The 23,169-nt window shown below is 36.0% G+C and overlaps 1 protein-coding gene and 1 pseudogene across 4 annotated transcripts in view; one reads left to right on the top strand and one right to left on the bottom strand.

Moving 5' to 3' along the window:
• The window catches only part of LOC122027007, a 61,031-nt pseudogene extending 51,019 nt beyond the window's left edge, over nt 1–10,012 (bottom strand).
• The window catches only part of LOC122027295, a 76,579-nt gene extending 57,726 nt beyond the window's left edge, over nt 1–18,853 (top strand). The window contains exons 1-4 of one of the 4 annotated variants that reach the window (XM_042586225.1): nt 14,959–15,130; nt 16,733–16,949; nt 17,025–18,237; nt 18,320–18,853. In XM_042586225.1, coding sequence (XP_042442159.1) covers nt 17,578–18,237; nt 18,320–18,343 — 684 coding nt within the window. In that variant the 5' untranslated portion in view covers nt 14,959–15,130; nt 16,733–16,949; nt 17,025–17,577 and the 3' untranslated portion in view covers nt 18,344–18,853. Of the gene's footprint in view, nt 1–14,958; nt 15,131–15,881; nt 16,132–16,732; nt 16,950–17,024 lie in introns of those variants that run through there. The other 3 variants (XM_042586223.1, XM_042586224.1, XM_042586222.1) reach the window with 3 other exon arrangements.
• Nucleotides 18,854–23,169: the final 4,316 nt, after the last annotated feature.

Raw genomic sequence — 23,169 nt, 5'->3', positions numbered from 1 at the left:
GTTTGTCGGTAAGGGCGTGACAATTTATTGGTATCAGAGCCACAGGTTTACGAGGCCTATTTTCTATGTTTTGGATTTTCATGATTTGGTTTCTCGATGTGACTTTTCGAGTTTTGGAACCAGGCAGCGATTGAAATCTCCAAGCTATTGGAGGTATGTTAGTTTACTGTTATTATACATTTCTGTTAGTACATGCATAGTTGTTCTGATAGTTATGTCATGTATTAGTACTCTTTTGTTAGTACATGTTTAGTTGTTTATAGCATACATCACATGTGTTGGGTTAATCATTGATCACAATTGACCCTACTAGAGATCAAGGATTACAGTCTCATGGGATTTCTTTTACCATACCACCAGTATTAGTAGCTTCTGTTAACACTAGTTTGGTAGTGGATAGTATCTGATAAATATCATGTTGTTCCGGTTAGTAGAGGACCGATGTATCATTGTTGACTTGCTTAGTAGAGTATTGATCTACTCTAGTTGGTTCGGTCCATAGAGGATTGATTTATTCTTGTTGTTTCGGTTATTAGAGGACTGATTTACCTTTGTTGACTTGGTCAGGAGAAGATTGATCCATTCTTGTCGGTGTACTTAGTAGAGTACTGCCTACTTTTATTAGTTCGGTCAATAGGGGATCGAATTATACTATTTCATGAAGATTCTGACCTTTGGATTGTTTGAGTCTGGTTAGATAAGCTAGAAGACACGTATGAGTATATGATTTTTACAAACTTAGAATGGACCGTAGAGGATCGATTTATTCTTGTTGTTTCGGTTAGTAGAGGACCGATTTACCTTTGTTGACTTGGTCAGGAGAAGATTGATCCATTCTTGTCGGTGTACTTAGTAGAGTACTTACTATTTTTATTAGTTCGGTCAGTAGGGGATCGAATTACACTATTTCATGAAGATTCTGACATTTGGGTTGTTTGAGTCTGGTTAGATAACCTAGAAGACACGTATGAGATGTTTCGATGGGAACATCTATATGCGAAGTTCAGTAGTGTGATTTTGATTGTCTTCTGTGAGATTTCTAGAACACATGGTCACCAGTAGGGGTACACATATGGATCCACAGAAGATAGAAGCGATTACCAATTGGGAGTAGTCGTAGTCTGTATAGGAGACACGTAGTTTCCTTGGGCTGGTTGGATATTACCGGAGATTGGTTGAGGGTTTCTCCAGTATTGTTATGTCGTTGATTGGACTGTCTAGGAAGGGTATAGACAGATGCTTGCAAGACCAGTTGCAGTTATTGCACCTGTGTTAGTTTTATTTTCTCGTGTAGACGGATTTATACTTTACACAGAGGTATCGTACCAGGAGTTAGGTGTAGTTTTGTAGTAGCACGGTTAAGTGGTTCCATATGCTTTCCTACGACTGAAAGATCATAAGAAGAATTATCCGACTTATGATTTTGAAGATAGTAGTTATTATTTTCACGAGGAAAATGTGGTGACATTATTTATACTGGATCCATTATTTCCGCGAGAGATTATGTGTGTTCTTGAGTTAGATCCGGTCCAGGAGGAGTTACTTCAGAAAGCACACCGATCTGGATTTACGATACATGCGGGTGATACCCGATATATAGAGTCTTGTGACGTTCCTGTTGGTGGAGCGACATGGAGAAAGACATCGCGGATTTTGTAGCTCGATGTCTAGTATGTCAGCAAGCGGAGGCTGAACAGCGATGACTAACAGGATTATCCCAATAGATTCGGATACTTGAATGGAAATGAGAGCTTGTTACGATGGACTTTATTGTGTGATTACCCAGGACATGGAGAGGATATGATGCTTTGGGTAATCATTGTTGGGTTGGCGAATTTGTTTCCTTTCTATCGATTTGTAGGACCGATTCTTTGGATCGAGTAGCAGGGTTACTTTAGAGAGTTTATCGGACCTCATGGTATATCTCTGAGTATTGTATCAGATGGAGATCCGTGATTCACATCACGACAGTAGCAGATTTTATAGTAGACTTTGGGTTCGGAGCCTCGCTTTAGTACAACTTTCTATCCTCAGACAGATGGACAGTCGAAGCACATTATATGGACGTTAGAGGTTTGCTGATAGTGTGTGTTATGGATTTTGGAGATAGTTGATTTACTCACAGTTGGCTAGATAGAAGTGTGAGAGTAGCGGAAGCGGGGTGAGTTCATAATCCACAGAGTCATCCCTTACTGTTGGAGATTTGTTATGATCTTGGATGGAGGGGTATATAAGTATGTTGTTTGGTGGTTACCCTCGATGAGGATCCCTGAGTTGAGCAGTAAATTTGGAGACCAAATTTTTATTAGTGAGAGAGAATATAAAATACGATGCCCAAAATAATAATTAAATAATAAGGTTATTTGACAAATAATCTTATTAGAATTTTTAGAAATTTTAGGAAATTTTCTGGGTTTTAAACGGATACTGTGTGACATGTTTACGGGGATCCATTATTGGGTTGTAAGGAAGCCTGTTTGGAATAATCATTAAGTTGGAAGTAGATTTGGACTCAACTTAAGTGTTAATGGAATTCGACCTAAGAACATAATCCCCTAACCCAATTTCTTTTCTCTCATCCCCGATTCTTGTCGCCGAACCCATCCCACACTACAACAAAAATGGCTTTTTGCAGCGCGCAAATTCACTTTTCACGGCGCGCATTGCGCGCTGCCCAATTAAAAGCTGTTGAAAGTTATAAATTATCCGTGGCGTGCTTTGTATGCCGCAGAAAATATTATCCGCAGCGCGCAAAGCATGCCGCAGAAAATATTATCCGTGGCCTGCTTTGTGCGCTGTGGATAATATTTTCCGCAGTGCGCAAAGCACGCTGCAGATAATATTTTCCGCGGCGTGCTTTGCGCGCTGCAGATAATATTTTATGCAGCGTGCAAATGTACGCTGTTGATGATCTTAACTATATTAAAAAAATAATTTGACGAAAATAATAAACCAAAATTTTACAACAAATTTAGTTCAAATCAAATCCATACAAAATTAATAAAAGTCGTAGTTTTTCATTATACCAAAAAACTCTAAAGATCTAAAACAAAATATGAAATATCTAACAAATTAGCAATTACATAACAACAATTAAACTTACAATTCACACAAATTAGTATAATATGTATCAATCACACAATAATATAAATTTAGATAACCATGTGACCGTGCTTCCTATTGCATCATCGAGAAACTGCATTTCATCATGCGACCGTGCTTCCAAATCCTATCCTTCACTTCTTCATCAATATCATTCCATCCATCTAATGTATATGACACAAATTCCTTTCCTTCTATGTCTCTCTGGAGTAGTGCAAGTAGTTCAAAGTCCACATTGATTTCTGATTACTGCGTTGGTTCTTCTAACTTTCTTGCATTGGAATACATAAAATAGTCATAACATTAATAGACCACTCGGTTCTCACAAGGTAACATTCATGAGACTAGTCCTACAAGAATCAAACGACATAAATTAGTATTAGATAAACCTAGGAAAATTGTCAAAGCACGCGATGAACAAATTGTTAGAAAACCGGGGAAGATGAAGAGCAACTTGTTAGAAATAAGTAACCTATTCTTTGTTAGCACCAGATCAGAAATTTTAGCACAAGTTATGGCAAAATTCTAACAATTAATGAACAAATTGTAGAAAAAATATAGCAAAATTCTCTAGCTTCAGTACTATAGAACAAGTATCATAATATAACACTAAGAAGCTAATTAAGACTCTTTAACTAGCTTCAGGGAAGAACAAGTACAGAGTTACAAACTAAATCAACATTTCAAGTTTTGATAAGATCAACAATCATCAATTTTTCTAATAAAATCGTTCCTAATAAAATGTTGCATAGCCGAATAAAATGGTTTATAATAAAATGTTTTTAATAAAATAAGAAATTCACATTGATCCCAAATTTGATTTCATACTTCCAAAATCTACAAGGAGAGAAATTGATTTGCATAGCTATGAACAAGGGTTAGGTATTTATCTAATTCTGTACACTAAGTGCTCATACAAGTGATCCTATAACAGCATGTTTGTGATACAAAATTTTAACTCAATGATTGTGTGGATGAATTGATGGAGAAATTGATAAGGGAAATATACCTGCTTCTATGTATAAACATGTGACTTACATATATCTACTTCCATATAGCCAATTAGAAAAACTTTGCATGAGAAATTAGAAAGTGGACACCAAAGATGAATTGATATCAGTTTCATAAAATTAAGTTGGTGATTGTGAAAAAAAACTATCTTCAATGATTTCCAGCAATAAGAACATGAAGACAAGAAGAATCCATAATTGGTAAAAAAAAATTCACTGCCATCTATGAAGATTAGCTTTTGGCTTATGATTTACATATGGTTATGCAAGTTGTAAGTGACTAAAAACACTACAAAACTACCCAATTCACATACATGCTCTTATTATTCCCCCTAGCAGTTTCACCAGAATGTCCATTTATTTCAGTTCGACATAGCAAGTTCTTTATAAAACCTTGAGTAAAATATGATAAGACAACTAAAATTGACATATACTAACATATTAAAGGAAGGTTACAAGTTATTTAGATGTGTATTAGTAGACAATCAAAAAACAAGATCTTATTCTCCCCGAACATGAAGTAATATCTAATGTCATCCTCAGAATCAACATTGAGTTAAACAAGAGATAATATAACAGTAATAGGTCGACAGGATGAGATATAATTGTAGGATCAATAGGGTGAGATATAATTGTAGGATCGATTGCATGTGAGAGGTTGCACCAACAATAATTTCATAAGAAAAAAAACCTTTTGCGATGGTTTAAACAATATATTTTGCACAAATCTATAAAAGAAAAACTTTTATCAAATGTAACAGTTTTTCAACAAAGAGATAATCTTACACCAATCACTAAAAACCATTAACTTAGAAATAATTCATGCTTTCATGAAATAACATACCTAGTACTTCTATCTATCCATTCATCATCTGCCTCTGCCTCATCAGTTGAACTTCCACTCAAGAAAAAGTCATCCTGCCTCTGTCCATGAAAAACAAAACTTAATGTTTATACAAATTCTAACTCAATGATTGTGTGGAAAGAATGCTTGATTAGGGATTGTGAGTGAATAATCAAATCATGGTGGTCTTGTAGATATCCGCATCAAAACTTCCTAGTTTAGCAACGGATTAGGGATCTGTTTGGAGGATCGACTCCTTCCAAGGTGAAGAACAAGAAGAAGAAAAGGGATCATGATACTGGTAGCGGTTGTAGCGGAGATGCTTGAGGAGTACACGACATTGATGGCACAGGTGTTGGAGCAGTTGGTCCAAAGCGCCCTAGCCGCTTCACGTGCGGCAGCAGGCGATGGGGCCTCTGCCTCGCCAGGCTTCCGACAAGCAATCATCACTCGTTGGGCTCCTCCTTGCTTGTTATAGAGAGGGAAGAAGATCTTGTTGAGCTCCTCCTTGCTTGCTGCGGAGAGGGAAGAGCTGCGAAGAGGAAAGGAAATTAAAGGAGGCAGAGGTAAGGGGGAGAGGGAAGTTTAGGGTAAAATAAATTAACAGGTTGAGATGGCATTTAGAAATTTGTCACGATAAGGTGTCTAATATATGATGTTTTTTATTTTTTAAAATGATTGTTTTTAAAAACTGTCATTAAAGAATATTTATAGTCATATTTTAAATTAGATGTCAGTACGAAAATGTAACAATAGTCATGATTTCTAGTAGTACACGCGTGAGGAGTTTGGTTCTCGGGAGTGAGGCACTTTGGCTGAAAAATAATTGTGGGAATATTTTCATATAAAAAGTTTTGGTGAAAAATAATTAGGAAGATAAGATGTTTCAACATAAAGTATTAGAAAAGTTTGAAGATTATTAACGACACATATTGCATGCTGTTAAAATTCTATAATATTTATTAGTAGCGTGTATTTTTACACGCCGTTATTTATATATGTATAATAATTATTAACAGCACGCTCCGCGCGCCGTTAATATTAAGTTTTAACAGCATACTTTGCATGCCGTAGAAAAGTTTATTGACATCGTACTTTTTTTACACGCTGTCATTTGTATAAATATTATACTATTCGCAGCGCACACAATTGGGCGCGTCGTAAAAACTATTATTAACGGTGTGCTTTAACTGCGCGCTGTTGATGATGCGCTGCAGAAAGTTACTTTTGTTGTAGTGCCTCTCCCGTCGCACCGCTCTTTCGCTGTCGCCCGACGCTATGCCACCCGTCGGCGGTGAAGCCCACAGCATCGGTCGACCCCACAACTTCAAGGTCAGCCAGTCATGCCCTAGCTCCCGATCGCCAGCTCTCTCATTTCCTCCCGAGCCTTTTTCTTGCGATTCTCCCTCGGAAGATCGTTGACCCAACGGAGCAGACGCCGGCGCCGATCGACTCTCCGTCTGCTGAGCAACCCATTTTCTTCATCCATCGAGCTCGCTTGGCGGTTGACGTCCTTCTCGAGTCGCCGCATCTGTGCGGGTTGTTCTTGGCAGATCCGAGCCCTGGTGTCGATTTTCCCTCATCACACCTGCGCTCCACAGCTTCGACCACCGGAACTCTTTGTCCCAGCCAACCACCGCCGGAGACCGAACCCTCTCACTCCAAGCCTTCTCCTTGATTGGGTGCTCGATTTCGAGTGGGTCTTGGGTCACTGATGGCAAGCTTCAGCTTTCAGATCATCCATTCTGATTGGTACGGGACTGCCCGATTCAAGTTGCTTCTCCGATTACCCTCTGGTTAGTACCCAAGTGTTATTGTCTCTTGTCTTTTGGTCGGCTCATCATCACAGCGGTGGATCTCCGACATAAACAAGGGTTGGATCAACCCTTGTAGCTTCATCTTTGGTTCCACCAACAGCTCCACTAATCACCTTTTCCAGCAGCTAGGTCTTCGACTATGAGATCACAAGGGAGCAACTATATGAAGGTAAGATGTTTATAGAATTGGAGAAGGGGTTGTCAACATGGGAATTGGGTTTAATGCTTAGATGACTGTAATGATTGTTATATAGGGTGTTGGATTTGGAAATCAACAACTCCATCTTGCTCTGGCCGCGATCCTCGGTAGCGAGCACTTCTCCGGTTGTGAATTAACAAAGAGGTCTCCAATTCGGGTGAGTTGATAGAACTAAATTATGTTTAGCCTTAATCAAATGTGATCATAGCATGTTTAATCTAAGGTAGTTGTGATTGGATATATGGATGAGTAACTAGTTGTGTTGGTTGGATTATCAGATGCGGTAGTTAGAAATTGATTATGTGGAAGAATTATGCATGTTTGATTCATGATGTTTAGTTGTTGATGGAATTAAATTGGACTGGATAAGTTGGATTGTTAGTCCATGCCTTTCTTGGATTTAATTGAAGTATGTGAAGGAAGAGTTTGAATCAGTTTAGGTTGGTCGATAGTTGACACATTGACTATAGATCCTTAGTTTTGTCTCGTATCTTGTATTTGTATGATTCAAGTTGGATGTAATCTTCTGGATTTGTTGAAGACGGTTGACACGATCTACAGTTAAAGGCGGGTACTTCTTGCTTTATCTCTTTAGTACATTGCTCTTAGTGCATGAGCTATACCTTCAGATAGTTCCTGTATTTATCTTGACTCCACTCATATTTTTTCTGCGTTTGATACTTTCACTCAATCTTTAAGCTACTCGTATCTGTATCTATACAGTCTCTCGTTCCTATCTATGTTATTTAGCATATACCAGCCACGAGATACTAAATACTAGACACTGGATATATATAGATACCAGATACCATGTTTACCTGTTTGACTATTGTTTATTTATGCTTCGAATTGAGCATGCGACTTCATGTAACATACCTGGTTTTTGTTATATATATATGATGACTGTTGCATTATTCACATCATGTCATTGCATGCATTGTCGACGACCTTGGCTCCCTTGTGGTTGAGACGGTCGTTGGCAAGGGTCACACGCTCGACCACTCATGGGTAGTGGTAGCTGGATTGTACCGCTTATCCTGTCGTGCCCCCACTTGTAAACTCATGGCTAGTGATAGCTGGAGTTGCGGGCAGCAGGTATGCCCGTCGCAGATGTAGCTATTCATCTACTATGCAACTGCCCCCTCGACCACTCGAGAGTAGTGGTAGCTGGAGTGGTGTACAGTCTGTCATTGTTTCGGCCTCTCGACCATACAGGGGTCATGGTGCAGAGAGGTGGGCGGGGTGACCATCCGTGCATACACTATTATTATTATACTTGTTGTTGCTGTTGTTTATTTATGATGCTGCTTGTTAGCTTATGCTGTTGTTGCTTATGTATACTGATATGCTTACGTCGGTTGAGATATATACCTGAGGTATGTGTTTAGACACTGACTTACTTACTGTTGACATGTATATACCTCACATGATACCATGTAGTTATGAGTTATACTGTAGCAGGACTTTGCTACTCCTGACCTTATATACTAGCCTAGGATATGGTTTCAGGTATGGACATTTACTCTGATATCACTTTAGTATCTTTTATATTCCCTACGAGACTGTATACCTTTGTATCTCTACTTCTTTATTGTACTCATGCACTATCTGTCTATTACCCGCTGAGTCTTTATACTCACTATCCCGTAAACTGGTAATTTCGCCAGGTAGCCGGTAAAGGATTTATGGAGTCGCTTGGAGATCCTGTCCGCCAGTCCCACATCACATTCAAGGATGATCTTATGATTTTGGTATTCCTTATGCTATTTGTAGTTTGGTTTGTACTTGTTCTTGTATTTGTGTATTCTGTTATTTGGAGTATCTTTTATGGTATCTTGTATTTGGTTTATTATTATTGTGTCAAGCTGAGCCGTCTCGCATTTAGTTGTTCTGTTGTTTTATGTTTCTTATCTTGTGATTTCCGCTATGTTATGTTTTAGCCGTGTGGGCTGCTATTAAAACTGCGTGATTGTGTTATTTATCCAACCGTGTGGGCTGTTGTATACTACTGATCAGTATGTCTATGGTTATATGTACTTATGCTTCATATTGTCATCGGTACAGGGAATATGTTGTCAAAATTTTATCGGTAGAGACTCCTCTAGGGCGTGACATGGGAAGCAGCTCGCGAGGAGGCGGAGGAGAAATGGAGGACGTGGTGAAATATAAAAATGGAAGTCACAACCTATTCATGTGACGGGCTCGAGCTAAGAATGAAAATTGGGTGCAAGGGGCAATAGCGCGAGGGTCTGCGTTAAGAATATCTTAAGTGGAGGGGGTAAAGAGTTAGAGAATAAGGTGATCCTTATAAAATTTGTATAAATCAAATACGAAATAAATTATATTTCAAAAATATAACTAAATGCATATTTAAAAAAACATTAGTATTTAAGAAGGCTGCATATGTTTTTTAAAATTGTTTTTCCTATTAAAAATACATATAAAAAATTATCGAGTATAAAATTAACACAAATGATCATGCCTATGATCTCTCACCACATGATTGTGGCTTTGGTCGCAATTGATCTAGCCGTATGGCAAGGGCGATTGCTATCTAAGCCATCATAAACTTAGTCGTGTCCTAGGTGATTGATCCGCGACACCTGCCGCTCCCCTGTTATCGACCAACAGTAGCCCTCTTCCCAATGATCCAATCAATTAAAATCAACAATAAATTAAATTAAATAATCAATTCTATCACATCAATAAACCTTACCCAGGAATGATGCTAAGAAGCTACCACCGGCTAGATACTTCTAGTAGATTACTATCTGGACAGAAAGTAGCTTAGAACGAACAGCGCAATGGAAAACTACTTCCAGACATGAATAGGAATAATTTGTACCTCGTTAACCGCTTCGATGGAACCCTGACCCATGTCGTTGAAGATGACACGGGCGAACATGAAAAAGACTGGTATTGCTAACCCATCGCCGACGGCGCCGACGAATCCCAGAATCATCAGCAGCGTGTCAACCATATCCCCATGGCTAAATATGGACTGAAGGGAAGGAAAAGAATTAAAGACTGGAGAGCTCATTTTGACCGGCGTAGAACAACAGGTACTCTTAAACTGACAAGAACAAAAGCGGTACTGAGAAACTTACGGAGAAGAAGATAATGGACAATGGATACTAAAAACTTATTAGAAAAACTCACTGAGAATGTACAGAGGAGAAGAATTAAGAAGATCGATGGGAGATGTTGCAGCAGCTCGTGAGGAAGGCTCTAGATTGAGAGACGGTCGCCTGGGGAAGCAGAGAACTCTCTCAACCGAAGGGAAGAAGAAGATCGAGAGACAGTCGCCTTGGGAAGCAGAGAACTCTCTCAACAGAAGGGAAGAAGAAGATCGAGAGACGGTCGCCTTGGGGAAGTAGCTCGGAGAACTCTCTTGAGAAAAGAAGATCGATGGTCGCGCTTGGGAAGCAGCGAGCAGGCAGAAGAGAAATGGAGGACGTGGTGAAATATAAAAATGGAAGTCACAACCTATTCATGTGACTGGCTCGAGTTCAGAATGGAAATCGAGTGTAGGGGCAACAACGCGAGGGTGTGTTAAGAATATTTTAAGTGGAGGGGGTAAAGAGTTAGAGAATAAGGTGATTTGTATAAATCAAATGCGAAATAAATTATATTTCAAAAATATAACTAAATGCATATTTTAAAAAAAACATTAGTATTTAAAAAGGCTGCATATGTTTTTTAAAATATTTTTTCTATTAAAAATACATATATAAATTATCGAGTATAAAATTAAATCATGCCTATGATCTCCTGGGTGATTGTTGTCTTTGCAGCATGAAATCTAGCCGCACAATTAACAACTATTTTTTAATAAATTAATTAATTAATTTTTATTAAAAAGTTTTACTTGTTTTTTTTCAAAAAAAAAATTGAGTAATTTGATTACTCTTCAACTTAACTTAATTAGACAAGCTTCAAATTTTAGATATTTTATCTACATTTCTGAATACTTAAAAAAACAAAATTTTATATTTTTTTTAAAGGGACGAGCTTATTTTCGATTATGCCCCTCCCTTTTTAACTTTAAATTAAAGAAAAAAAAAATAGAATTCTTTATTTAAACTTAACTGAATAAATAAAAAAAATTAATAACTTAATTATTTATCAAATAATTTTATACAAAAGTTGATGATCCGAAAAAAAAAACTTTTTTAAAATTTATGTCATTAAACTCAGGATCATCTCTTAAAATTATCAATATTTTTTAATTTAATTTTTTAATAAAAATATAAATACAAAATAAGATTAATAAAATTATAAAATTAAAGGAATGCTAATAAAAATAAAAAATTATTATTATTATTATTTTAAAAAATAATAGTTATAAAAAAAATAAAAAAAATAAAAATTAAATAACCACAAATATTAAAATTATATGATGTTGATTTTCAAGGATTTGTTATTTGAGAACAAAACATCTCGAAACTATATAAACCTTTTTCAGCACTATAAAAAATTCTATCAGCTTTGAAATGATTTTAATTAGATTTTACTAGATCAATGAAATCCATTGATGAACGTGAAATAATTGGAATTAATAAAAAAAAAAAAAGAGAATATGTACATGTACCGACATGGTTTGTAAAATCACAATCTTAATCTTAAGATCATATGATCCTACCATCCGAAAGTACTAAATCGATGAGTAATCAATTGACATCGAGTTTTGTAATGAAATTGAAATAAGATCATTGTAACGGTGGAATCTTACAAATGATTCTATTCCAACGGATAACATCCTCATTGGCAGAACTATAGACAAAAAAGATCAAGGGGTCGAGAAAAGGAGCCATATTTCTTTTTTCCATAAAGGAAGAGGGAGGATCGGAGGAGAGGTCGTGGGCAGAGATTTGTGAGATCTATCTCGCAACAGAAAAGAGGAGGCAGCAACCCTTCTGTGAAGGGAGAAGTGAACTTTAAACTTTTAATTGAAAATTAAAGGTTTAATTAATTCATCCAATCAACTTCTAATTATTTTTCAAATTTAAATAAGACAGTTTAAATAAACTTACTCAAATCCTAATCGAATTACCCCATTAAAATATATAAACATTTATTTTGAATTATAAAAATTTTAAATTTATATATAAATCAACTTATTATTGTCATTAATATGATTAATATTATTATTAATTTGATTTAATTTATTTTTAAAAATTAATTATATATCAAATTGATTCAGTTTTCATTGATCAAATTCATCTTCCTATTAAATATTAAATTAAGTTTTTTTTTTAAAAAAAATATAGGATCATACTATGCTATTCTAGTATCTGATCCTGACCCATCTAATTCTATCCCCAAATTAATCCAACATAGGATTAACAAATAATTATTGATATAATTCACCTGTTAAATCCAATGGATAAGACTAGCTCTTCAAACTCAATCGATTCACCCAACCCGTCTAGTCTAGCTGCCCTTCAACATGGACTCACCCAATTCATCTGACTTGATCAGTCAAGCACAAAGTTAGTTGAGCTAACTAGGCAAGCCAGACAACCATTCTCGGTAAGCAAAGAATGAATACAAATTCTAGCAAACTCGAAATTTCAAAAGCAAAATTGTGACTAAACAGAGGAATATTATTTTATACAAGACTCAAGAATAATGTTCCAAACGTGCTGACCATAGAATAACTCAACTCGATCGAAGAAATAGGTTTATACTTGGACAAGATCGTCAAATCCTCTGCAATCATAGCATGAATATTTACAGGGAAGTCACTTGAAAGGTTCAAAGACATTATATTTAGCATGATTGATAAAGAGCGCAATAAGGTCTCCTCATGTAGAGACAGATTGAACGCAATCAGTACTGGTGTCCTTTGTCGAATACGTTTAACAAAGGTCGAGATTGATTGATTGATTGAAATAAGTTTCGACAAACAAATATATATTTTTTCTCTTTCCATCACAATATTGCAAGTGGGGACATCATAAGTTTCTCTTTCCACCACAATATTGCATATGAGATCATAAGTTTCTCTTTCCATCACAATAGATTTAGCATGATTGATAAAGAGCGCAATAAGGTCTCCTCATGTAGAGACAGATTGAACGCAATCAGTACTGGTGTCCTTTGTCGAACACGTTTAACAAAGGTCCGGATTGATTGATTGATTGAAATAAGTTTCGACAAACAAGTATATATTTTTTCTCTTTTCATCACAATATTGCAAGTGAGAACATCATAAGTTTCTCTTTCCACCACAATGTTGCAAATGAGATCATAAGTTTCTCTTTCCATCACAATAGATGCACTATACCCTTAAGGAAAATTTTAGTGTTCCTGTAAAAGTTTGGTGCTACTCTGAATTTGGCTTAAGCACTCTTGATTTTCTCGATGATCATTACCTTCCAGCTTAAGTTTATCCCTTTACTCTCAAAATCACTAAAATTGGAAATTCTTGTTGAAACCGATAGATTGATATTCTCAATTTTTTCCCCACCAATTAGAGACATGCAAGCATTTTGATTTGAAAATATGATAATCTCAAATAGTCTAATTGCTATCCCTATGATGACCGGCCCGATGTCATGGAAATTTTCCACCGACCACCATGGTAAATTGGAAAACGCACGCGACGACCAATCTAGAAGCCCAACATCCTTTGATTACGCCCTCCATTTGAAGAAAAAATTCCTATAAATACGCCATAGTTAGGATTAGAACTATATATATCTAAGTGACAACTTGGATATCCTACCGCGACACCATGGCACCAGAGACCCATTTTGATTTGAAAATGCACAAAGAGGTGGAGGGTGAATCAGAGATGATGGAACATTAGTCAAAAGAAAGTTTGATAGTGGAACAAAGAATTCACCTTTTCCTAATTGAATAAATATTTAAAATTAAATGACTTCTAGATAAATTACTCTAGCACTAAAATATATATACTGTTATATGTTGGTTACAAGGGATCACACTACAATGATCAACAAAGATCAATAGTGTAAACTAGAGAAAAAAAAAGGGGTACACTGTTAGCAAGGAAAAAAGAGAAAAAGACAGTTGATCTCTCCATTGTACACTAAACAAATGGACAATTGAGAAAATTTACAATTTAAAAGGGAAAAAAAATGGAACGAACAATGGAATTTTGTTATCACTTCTGTCCAAGAAAATGATGTAAAAATTAATGGTCCTATTAACCACTCGCCAGCGTAAATTCATATCAAACTAAAGAGCTTAATAGTTTACAGAAAACTTTCACAAAAATATGATCTAGAAGAAAAACAATTGCTTAACCAGCTTACCTGATTAATTTTTCTTGCTTCCTTGATCATTTGTAGTATCAGATAAACCAAATTCGAATTCAAGTTGTCGATGATTCACTGCTACCTTCCTATCTATTTCTTCAGCACTACGGAGACCTTGTTCCTCAAGAGATTCACGGTACTCCACAACTGCAAACTACAAGTGTCTACGATTGTGCTGTATGGATATTATTCCTTCATTAAACTTGATGCAAAGCTATATCTATTATTTAGTAATATTCAAATCTCTTAGCTCGCCCTTTTTACATTAACTGAGTTTGCTTTTATCTCCCTTAAGGCCATACAAGTTCAACTCTAATCAATTTATTAAGCCTAACTATAGAATCTATTTACTGTTGAACAGGCTTGTACCATTTTAAACTATTTTATTAGTCTAACTTTTTATTACTATCTACATGAGGTCCTCGGAGTTCCTTAGCCGTTTTAATTGCATAGTAGCCATTTTAACTCACTCAAAATATTATATAATTTTTTTTAATAAAATTTTTTTAATTAAAATGATTTATTATCAAAAAATATTATAGTAAGCTGCTTGATGTATAGCATTTTTTTATTAAATTAAATAAAAATTAATTTAATTTTAATAGTTCATCCTTTTTATTTCTGCACAATAAAAATTCCGTGAATGGACATGATTTTGTCAAAATTAAGGGTTAAAATTATAAAAATCTATTTTAAGAATGGCGGTGCTCAAGAGGGCGTACGCGGACGTCATCCTGAACACGACGAAGGAGTCGGCCGTCTGGATTTTGGCGGCGGAGCGCCGGACGCTACAGTGGAAGCAAAGCTCGTTGCTCGTCAAGGAAGATTCTGTTGCCCTAATTCTTCGACTCAAGGGTCTCATGGACTCTACGGTAATTGTTTTTGTTTACGATCTAACCCCAATTTTTATTTATTTATTTAATTTTGTGCGAAAGCTGGAATCTTTTTCCCTTCGAGATCTGCCATTGTTTGTTCTAATCTATTGCGCCCGGCGAAATTAGTTGTTGTTATTTGGATTGCTACGTTTTGGTTGGAAGGATGTTACAAGCTGCCTAACCTCCTTGTTAGCCCCCTGCAAGTAGGGTTTATTCATGAAAGAACTATTCAACTGTTCTTTCTTCTGATCCCAGATTAACTTTTAAAAAATTCTGATCCAACTGCTGTTCGAGCAGTATTCTTTGTCATTGATAGCAAAATGTTCTATTGTTGTCTGAATATGCCTTTTTTATTTATCTGAAGACTCATAAATCGTACATTGTCAACCGACAAATAAGACTACATCGGAGTCCATATATATTCTTGAAAACACTTGTAAGTGTCATTTGTTTACATAGTTCAAATTGATTCTACACTCAAATGCATATGTCTGGTCATTTTTTAGTCTAAATCCAGTCTCATTTTACATGAAAGATCTGAGCATAAATTAAGAGAATGAGACTGCATTTCTGTAAATTATTGTTGTAAGAAAGTATGCTGTTTTATTTGTTGGTTGATTGCATTTTACAGCTTTTGTTCTGCTCAAGCAAAAAAGTCTTTTCGTAGCATATCTATATGTTATTTTTGATAATTCATGTCTACTATACATGAAAGCCGAATGTCAATTTATTTATATTTATATGTCAGTTGATGAAAGCATTGGATTGATGATGGCGGTTCAACATGGAACAAAATAATAATCTCTTAGTCATTTTTTTGCTTGTTGCCTGAGTGCCATGTAGTGGGTCGATTGTCAGCCACTTGAAAACGCCTTTTGCAATCTTGGCACAAACGTTCCCAAGGGATCTCTCCTTCACATTTTCGACCTTGAAAGTGTAATGAAAGAGACAATGATATATATTAACCATGCGTGATAAGGCAGAGTTCATCATGTCAGGTTAGATTTAAACTCTCTGAAGGCCACATAATGTGCTCTAATAAGCACTTGTTCTTTTTCAATTAGATGTAATGTAATTGTACAAATGCAAAGTCTGTGTTCTTATCAGTTGTCTTCTATAGTTCTATTGTTGATGAAGAATCCTAACGTATTTTTGGTACATTTTTGTAAAGAGTTGATGTGTCACTATAATAACTTATGCTCTGATGGTATATCTGCAAACCATTTTGTGCTTTTGAGTGGCTACCCTAACGATAATTTCTACTGAAGTTTGATATGAAGCAATATTTTGCTGCTACCAAAATTGTAGTTTCATACAAAAACTACATTGCCAGAAAGGTTTGATTGGAGACAATGTGACTCTTTTTGTTCAATCTTAGTACAAATATTATGAGTGTTCTTCTTGAAGCTAATACTGTTGAATTTGATTTCCTTAAACTATTTTATTTTGTAATTTGTCATCATCATCGTAGCCACCTTTTTCCCAACTATTTGCGATTTGGCTATAACAATTTTGTCCCTCTTTCGAATTCTATAAGACAGGTTAAAGTTGAACTTGTTAGCGTATCTCGCTGAAGTATCAATTTAAATGTGTATTCAGATTAAAGAGACAGAATCAGTAAACTTATCACAAGCAACAAGAATTCGAGAGCTTGAAGTTCAGCTCCGCGAGGCGAACCATACAATTCGTCGTTTAAATTCTAAACTGCAGCAAGTTAGTTCTGAACTGGAGAATCAGAAGAGTGATAAAAGTGAGTCTCTACAAGGTAAAGACACAGATGATCGCATCAGTTCGCAGAAAAATAACCCTGATGAAGGTAATATATCTCTGATCTGGCAACCTGGCCTCAGTTTTGTAGCTGTGTGTTCTCTAAATTTTATCTTAATTGTAGCTGCATCGAGTCAGGAAACTGTACCTCATAACACCTACGCTAAATATTCAAACCAAAAGGAGCCTACAAAAGATTCGACTGCATCTGAAGATTCTACTGGCACTCCTGATTTAGTGTACTTGATATTGAGAAACAAGGAGCCAGAACCTTTTATCAACTGTTGTACTCAGCGGATACATCCATTGGAATGAAATGTATTGACTGATAGAGATCTGCCTGCTGAAAGACAATGCCCAGATCTCTAATGTAAAGCAAGAAGCTGCAATATGTGAGAATGAACTAGATGAAAAGTACTGGCTTGGAGACCTAATCCTGGCAGCCGAAATGCTAATAGAGGTTGCAAAATCACTTGATTCAGAAGAAGCACACTTGATTCAGAAGAAGCACAACAAGGAAACAAATCCGAAATCAACCAGAAAGGTAAGTTTTCCAGTTGCGTTCTCCAAGAAGAAGAGCTAGAAAGCTCGTCACAAAAAGTTGCAGTACTTCTCATGAAACTGAAGATCATGAACAACCTGACATTAGTGATACTAAAATTGCTGGAAAAACTGGCATGCCCACGACTCATGAAAGGCAGGGGCAAAGAAATGCAGACACTACATGTTCAGATGAAGCTTCTGTCAAAAATAAAATAACTTCTGTAGATAGAAATATGAAGTTGAATGAGTTCCCCGTTCATGTAATCCCTGCAATTTTGAACACCGGCAGAATAATGACCAAGCGAAGTATGAAACTGCATAATCTCAACAGTCCAAATGCTGGTCAAGTAAGCATTGAAAACGATCAAGTTGCACTAACCACACATGACTGTGAAGAAGGCGATCCTTTAGATGGAGCCATTAAGGAGGATGCCATTGAGTGCGAAACAATGTTGAAGACACCAGATCATACATTAACCGGGTATTCAGATACTTCAGTATTAAAAGGAAACAATGAAAAGATTGATACTCCCTCCACTGATTTTTGTTCTAAAGATGAAGAACCTTGCAAATCAAGTAGGCTACCTGCTGAAGTTGGAAATGACAGAATTGTAAAATATACTTTTAAGAGGACCAGAAAGAAGGGATCTCCAGATAACAAGAACACAGATGTTTATTTAGAGGGAAATAAGAAATTGAGAAAAGCAGATAAAGAAAGTGCCTTGCATGAGAAACCAGACAAGATAATGGAGTCAAGCAGAGACACTAGGAGGCTAGCACAAGTTGCTCGTCAGGTTAGTAAACGATCCATTTCTGTTTTGTGAAATTTTGAATCACATGTATTGCAAATAGTGATTTGCTTTGGGGCACACGCAGGAATTGCTTCAATCCCTAGTGTAAAGGAGCAAGAATACTTACTACTAGTGTAAAGGAGAAAGAGTGCTTACTTTACAACCTAGGTGGAGAAGCAACGTCACATAATCATATTTTAAATGAAAAGAAGGATGAAGTAAAAAAGGATTATACCAAATAATCTGCAGCATTAGACTCAACCATTCAGTTACTTACTGAGAGAGTTTGTCGCAAGTTTCAAAATTCTCGGATGGTTGGGAACACCAAGGATGGAGTACTACTGTTACAGGTGATGATAGATAGATCCTTAGAGAGAAAAAATTATTTTTCCTAGGAGAGGATAAAAGAGAAGGAGAAAGCAGTCTCTTGCAAAGCAGGGTAAGACTGCGTAGGATAGATCCTTCCCTGAGATCTCGCATTGGAGGGAGCTTCGTGCACCGGACCATCCTTAGGAGAGTATAAAAGAGAAGTAACGATAAGGGGGAACAATTTGATAAAATTTGCTTTATTATTGATGTAAAATATATGTAGTCAGCTATAAATTAATTTGATCTTCAACTCTACATGACTATTTAACTGAAGGAATCTAATAAAACTAGGACAATTATACAATAACTGTTTCTAATACTTTTTCCATTGTGTACAGACATCATTGTAGAACTAATTAAATTATCCTAAATATACTTAAAAATGAAAATAGTTATTTTATATATATATATTTTTAGTCTTTCTTTCTGTTGGTTGCTACTCGGAAAACCTAGAGGTTCCACTGTACAAAAATTTTGTACAAAGGTCTGAACCTTTTCCTAGCTACCATGTGTTCTTTTAAATTAAATTTTGGATCGCCTGTGGAACTTAACACGTTTGATCCAAAACTTAATCTATTTGTTCTTTAAGGTTTAGACTTGGATCTCCTGCGGAACTTAACACGTTTGATCCAAATCACCTAAGTTATTAATTCCATTAAATATTAATTTCCATAATTGGTTCCCAGTACTGACGTGGCGAGGCACATGGCCTTCTTGGATATGGGAACAACCACCACCGACTAGACAAAACCTTTTATGGAAAGCTAATATTTAATTTCCTAAAATAACTTTAGGTCAACCAAGAAGAACAATCAAATCACAAGGAAAAGAAAAATAAAAGAACACAACTTCGAAAAACATATTCGAAATACTAGAATCGTAAGCCTCTTGTATTTGGTATTATTTCCATAAATAACTAGCATGATGCGGAAAGGAAAAATTACTAGTTATACCTTCTAAAAGACCTCTTGATCTTCTACAGATTCCTCTTCTAACCTCGGACGTTGTGTGGGCAACGATCTTGAGATGAGAACCACCAAGCACCTTCTTCTTCCTTGCAAGTTTCGCCATCACAATTCTCCAAGAGAAGTAGAGGTCCGCCACCACCACCAAGCTCCAGGGATGTAAGAAACAAAACCACCTTTCTCTCCTTCTTCTCTAGCTAGAACCGCCACCATCAAGAGCTCCAAGAGAGGTTGCCGGCCGTAAGAAGAAGAGAAGAGGAAGAACCTAGGGCCACCAAGGAGGAAAAGAGGAGAAGAATAATAGAGTTTCACGAGGCACCTCTACCCCTCTTTATAATCCTTGGTCTTGATAAATAAGGAAATTTTAATAAAAATTCTTTAATTTTTCATAAAAAAGAAAAATTATTTTAAATAAAAACAATTTTCTTCTTTTAATAATAATGGCGGTCCAAATCCCAAACAAGGAAAATTTAATTCACACAAGAATTAAAACTTCTAATTGTTTCTAGAAATTTATAAAATTTCTCCAATAATTTTATCCCTTCACGATTGGTTAATAAAAGGAAATTTTATAAATTAAAATTCTTCTTCTAACATGTGGATAATTTCGAAAAGGAAAGTTATCTCTAAAATTAAAATCTCTTTTCAATCTACAAATAAGGAAAGATATCAAATCTTTTCTTAATCTTTTTAGAAATTAATAAAGAGAATATTTAATTTTAAACTTCTCTTTAAATTATTATCATGGTCAAAAGGAAAGTTTTCTTAAAATAAAATCTCCTTTCGATCTACAAATAAGGAAAGATTTGAATCTTTTCTTAATCTTTTAGAAAGCTTTAAAAGGAAAGATTTAATTTTAAACTCTCTTTAAAACTATGATATCCACATAAGAAATAATTTTAATAAAAATTCTTTTAATATGATGTGGTACCACAAACTTGGGCTCCAGCTATTGGTCACCATCTTAAAACCTTTAGGCAGGCCACTAAGCTCGAGCTTAGCTTGGCCCCTATTGGGTAAGAAGGTGGGTATGTGGTGGGTATAAATCTCATATACAAGAGGCTACGATAGGGACCGAGAGGAGGAATTGGTTTTGGTCTCCGGTGAAATTAAGCTTCCCGTGTTCGCCAAACACAACTTAATTCCATCAATAATAATTCATTCCACTAAAGAACTATTATTGAACTATCGCACCAATCCCAATTACATTTTGGGCTCCTTATTATGAGTGTGTTAGTCTCCGTGTTTAAGATGTCAAATGTCCACTAATTAAGCGAGTTCTTGACAACTCATTTAATTAATATCTTAGTCAAGAGTAGTACCACTCAACCTTATCGTCGTACTAAGTCCACTGCAGGGTTTAACAACAATCCTTATGAGCTCCTCTTGAGGACATTCTCAACCTAGATCACTAGTACATTCCTTCTATAATCAACAATACACTATAAGTGATATCATTTCCCAACTTATCGGCTTATTGATTCATCGAACTAAATCTCACCCATTGATAAATTAAAGAAATAAATATCAAATATATGCTTGTTATTATATTAGGATTAAGAGCACACTTCCATAATAAGCGAGGTCTTTGTTTCTTTATAAAGTCGGTATAAAAGAAACTACAATGGTCCTACTCAATACACTCTAAGTGTCTTAGTGTAATTATATAGTTAAGATAAACTAATACTAATTACACCACGACCTTCCAATGGTTTGTTCCTTTCCATTATGGTCGTGAGTTACTATAATTTATAAGGTACCGATAACGTGATCCTCTGTGTGTGACACCACGTTATCTATAATATAAATTAATTGAACAACTACATTTATCATAAAAGTAGACATTTGACGATGTGATTCTTATTTCTAGATAAATGTTTATACAAAAGCTAGGCTTTTAGTATACACTCTAACAATCTCCCACTTATACTAAAAGACTAATCTTCCATATCTACCGCCATACATCCGATTCCCAACCCCTCAACACGCCCATCAAAAGCTCTCGCCTTAAGGACCTTAGTGAAAAGATCTGCCAGGTTATCTGTTTATACGATTTCTCGTATTGGGTAGTACTTGCGCTCTATTGTGTTTACTTGCCTTATAGACTCATGGTTTCTTCGAGTTTGTTATTGCACCATTATTATTACAATAAATTGTAATAATCTTTGAACAACTAAATCATATCTAAGTCTATCTTGAGGTAATTAAGTCATTCACTTTTATGGTTTCCTCAGCCGTATACTAAGCTTACATGGTGGAGTCCAAAAACACCTACGCTTATCACTCTTCCATAGTTATGACTTTACCTCCTAAAGTAAACCAAAACCCGAGGTTGACTTATTATTGTCCTATCCGATCGAAGTCAAAATCCACGAACCCAGGGGACCAAATTAATCGCCTTGTAAGCTAGCGTATAATCTCTAGTTCCTCTAAGGTACTTTAATATACGCTTATGCAATCCAATGTCCTTGTCTAGGGTTACTTTGATATCGCTAACTATGCCCTTGCAAAACAGTTCGATCTCGGCATACTTACATTAGGTTGTCTAAGCGCAAGCATAAAGAGCGCCTACGTGTCCTCAATCTCCTTTGATGTCGTCGGAGACATCTCTTTAGATAAAGACACTCCGTGCTTAAAAGGTAAGAAACCTTTCAGGAGTTTTGTGCTTAAAATGAGAAAGGATTTTTCCGATGTATCAAGCTTGGGATAAGTAAAATATATTTTTCTTGCGATCCCTTATTACTTTGATCTCGAGAATATATACATTCTCCCAAGTCTTTTATATCAATTGTTTGACAACCATACCCTTACTTTCGACAACATTTTGATATTGTTTCCAACTACAAAATGTTATCTACGTATACAAGAAATACCACCACGCTTCCATCACACCTTTTGTATACAAGACTTATCCGGTTACTAAATCCATAGATCCGGATTACTTGATAAACCGGATGTTCCAAGACCTGAAGCTTTGCCTCGAGAAGATCGATTACTTTGATAAACCGGATGTTCCAAGACCTGAAGCTTTGCCTCCGATGGATCGATTGAGCTTACACAAGATGCTCTTAGCCCTTCTGTTTGCTTTATATGGATGCTTTCTTGAAGACTTCCGTTAAGGAATGCTGTCTTGACATCCTCTTGCCAATAGATAAAAGAATCCGGATAGACTTAAGCGTGACTACCGGTGAAAAGTTTCCTTTTCATCAAGCCTTCTTTGAAAGTTACTACCTTCTCGTCCCTCTTTCCTATTATAGACCTTTTACACCCAACTTTTACACCATTTGGTGATTCTACAAGCTTCCAGATTTTATTAGAATACATATATTCTAATTCTTTTATTCATTACTCTTTACCAAGCTGCGTCTTTATCTTGGAGTGCTTCATCATAATGGGTGACTTCACGTCCTCCAGGGATCGAGTCCAAAACTCTCCCAAAACATGAACTTATTTAGGTTCACAACCCTCCCACTACAACAAGACACTTTATGTAATTGTGTATCATTTGTGATACGTGTTGCAGTTTCTTGTGGTATCTCGTCTTATACAGTTGGTACTAGGTTGGCGTGTCCTTTATTATTTCCTTAAGAACAAATTTACT

Source organism: Zingiber officinale, chromosome 10A, assembly GCF_018446385.1.
Source record: "Zingiber officinale cultivar Zhangliang chromosome 10A, Zo_v1.1, whole genome shotgun sequence".
NCBI classification, from domain to species: domain Eukaryota; kingdom Viridiplantae; phylum Streptophyta; class Magnoliopsida; order Zingiberales; family Zingiberaceae; genus Zingiber; species Zingiber officinale.
The sequence above is the reverse complement of the archived record's forward strand: the minus strand, read 5'-3'. Positions and strand labels throughout refer to the sequence as shown.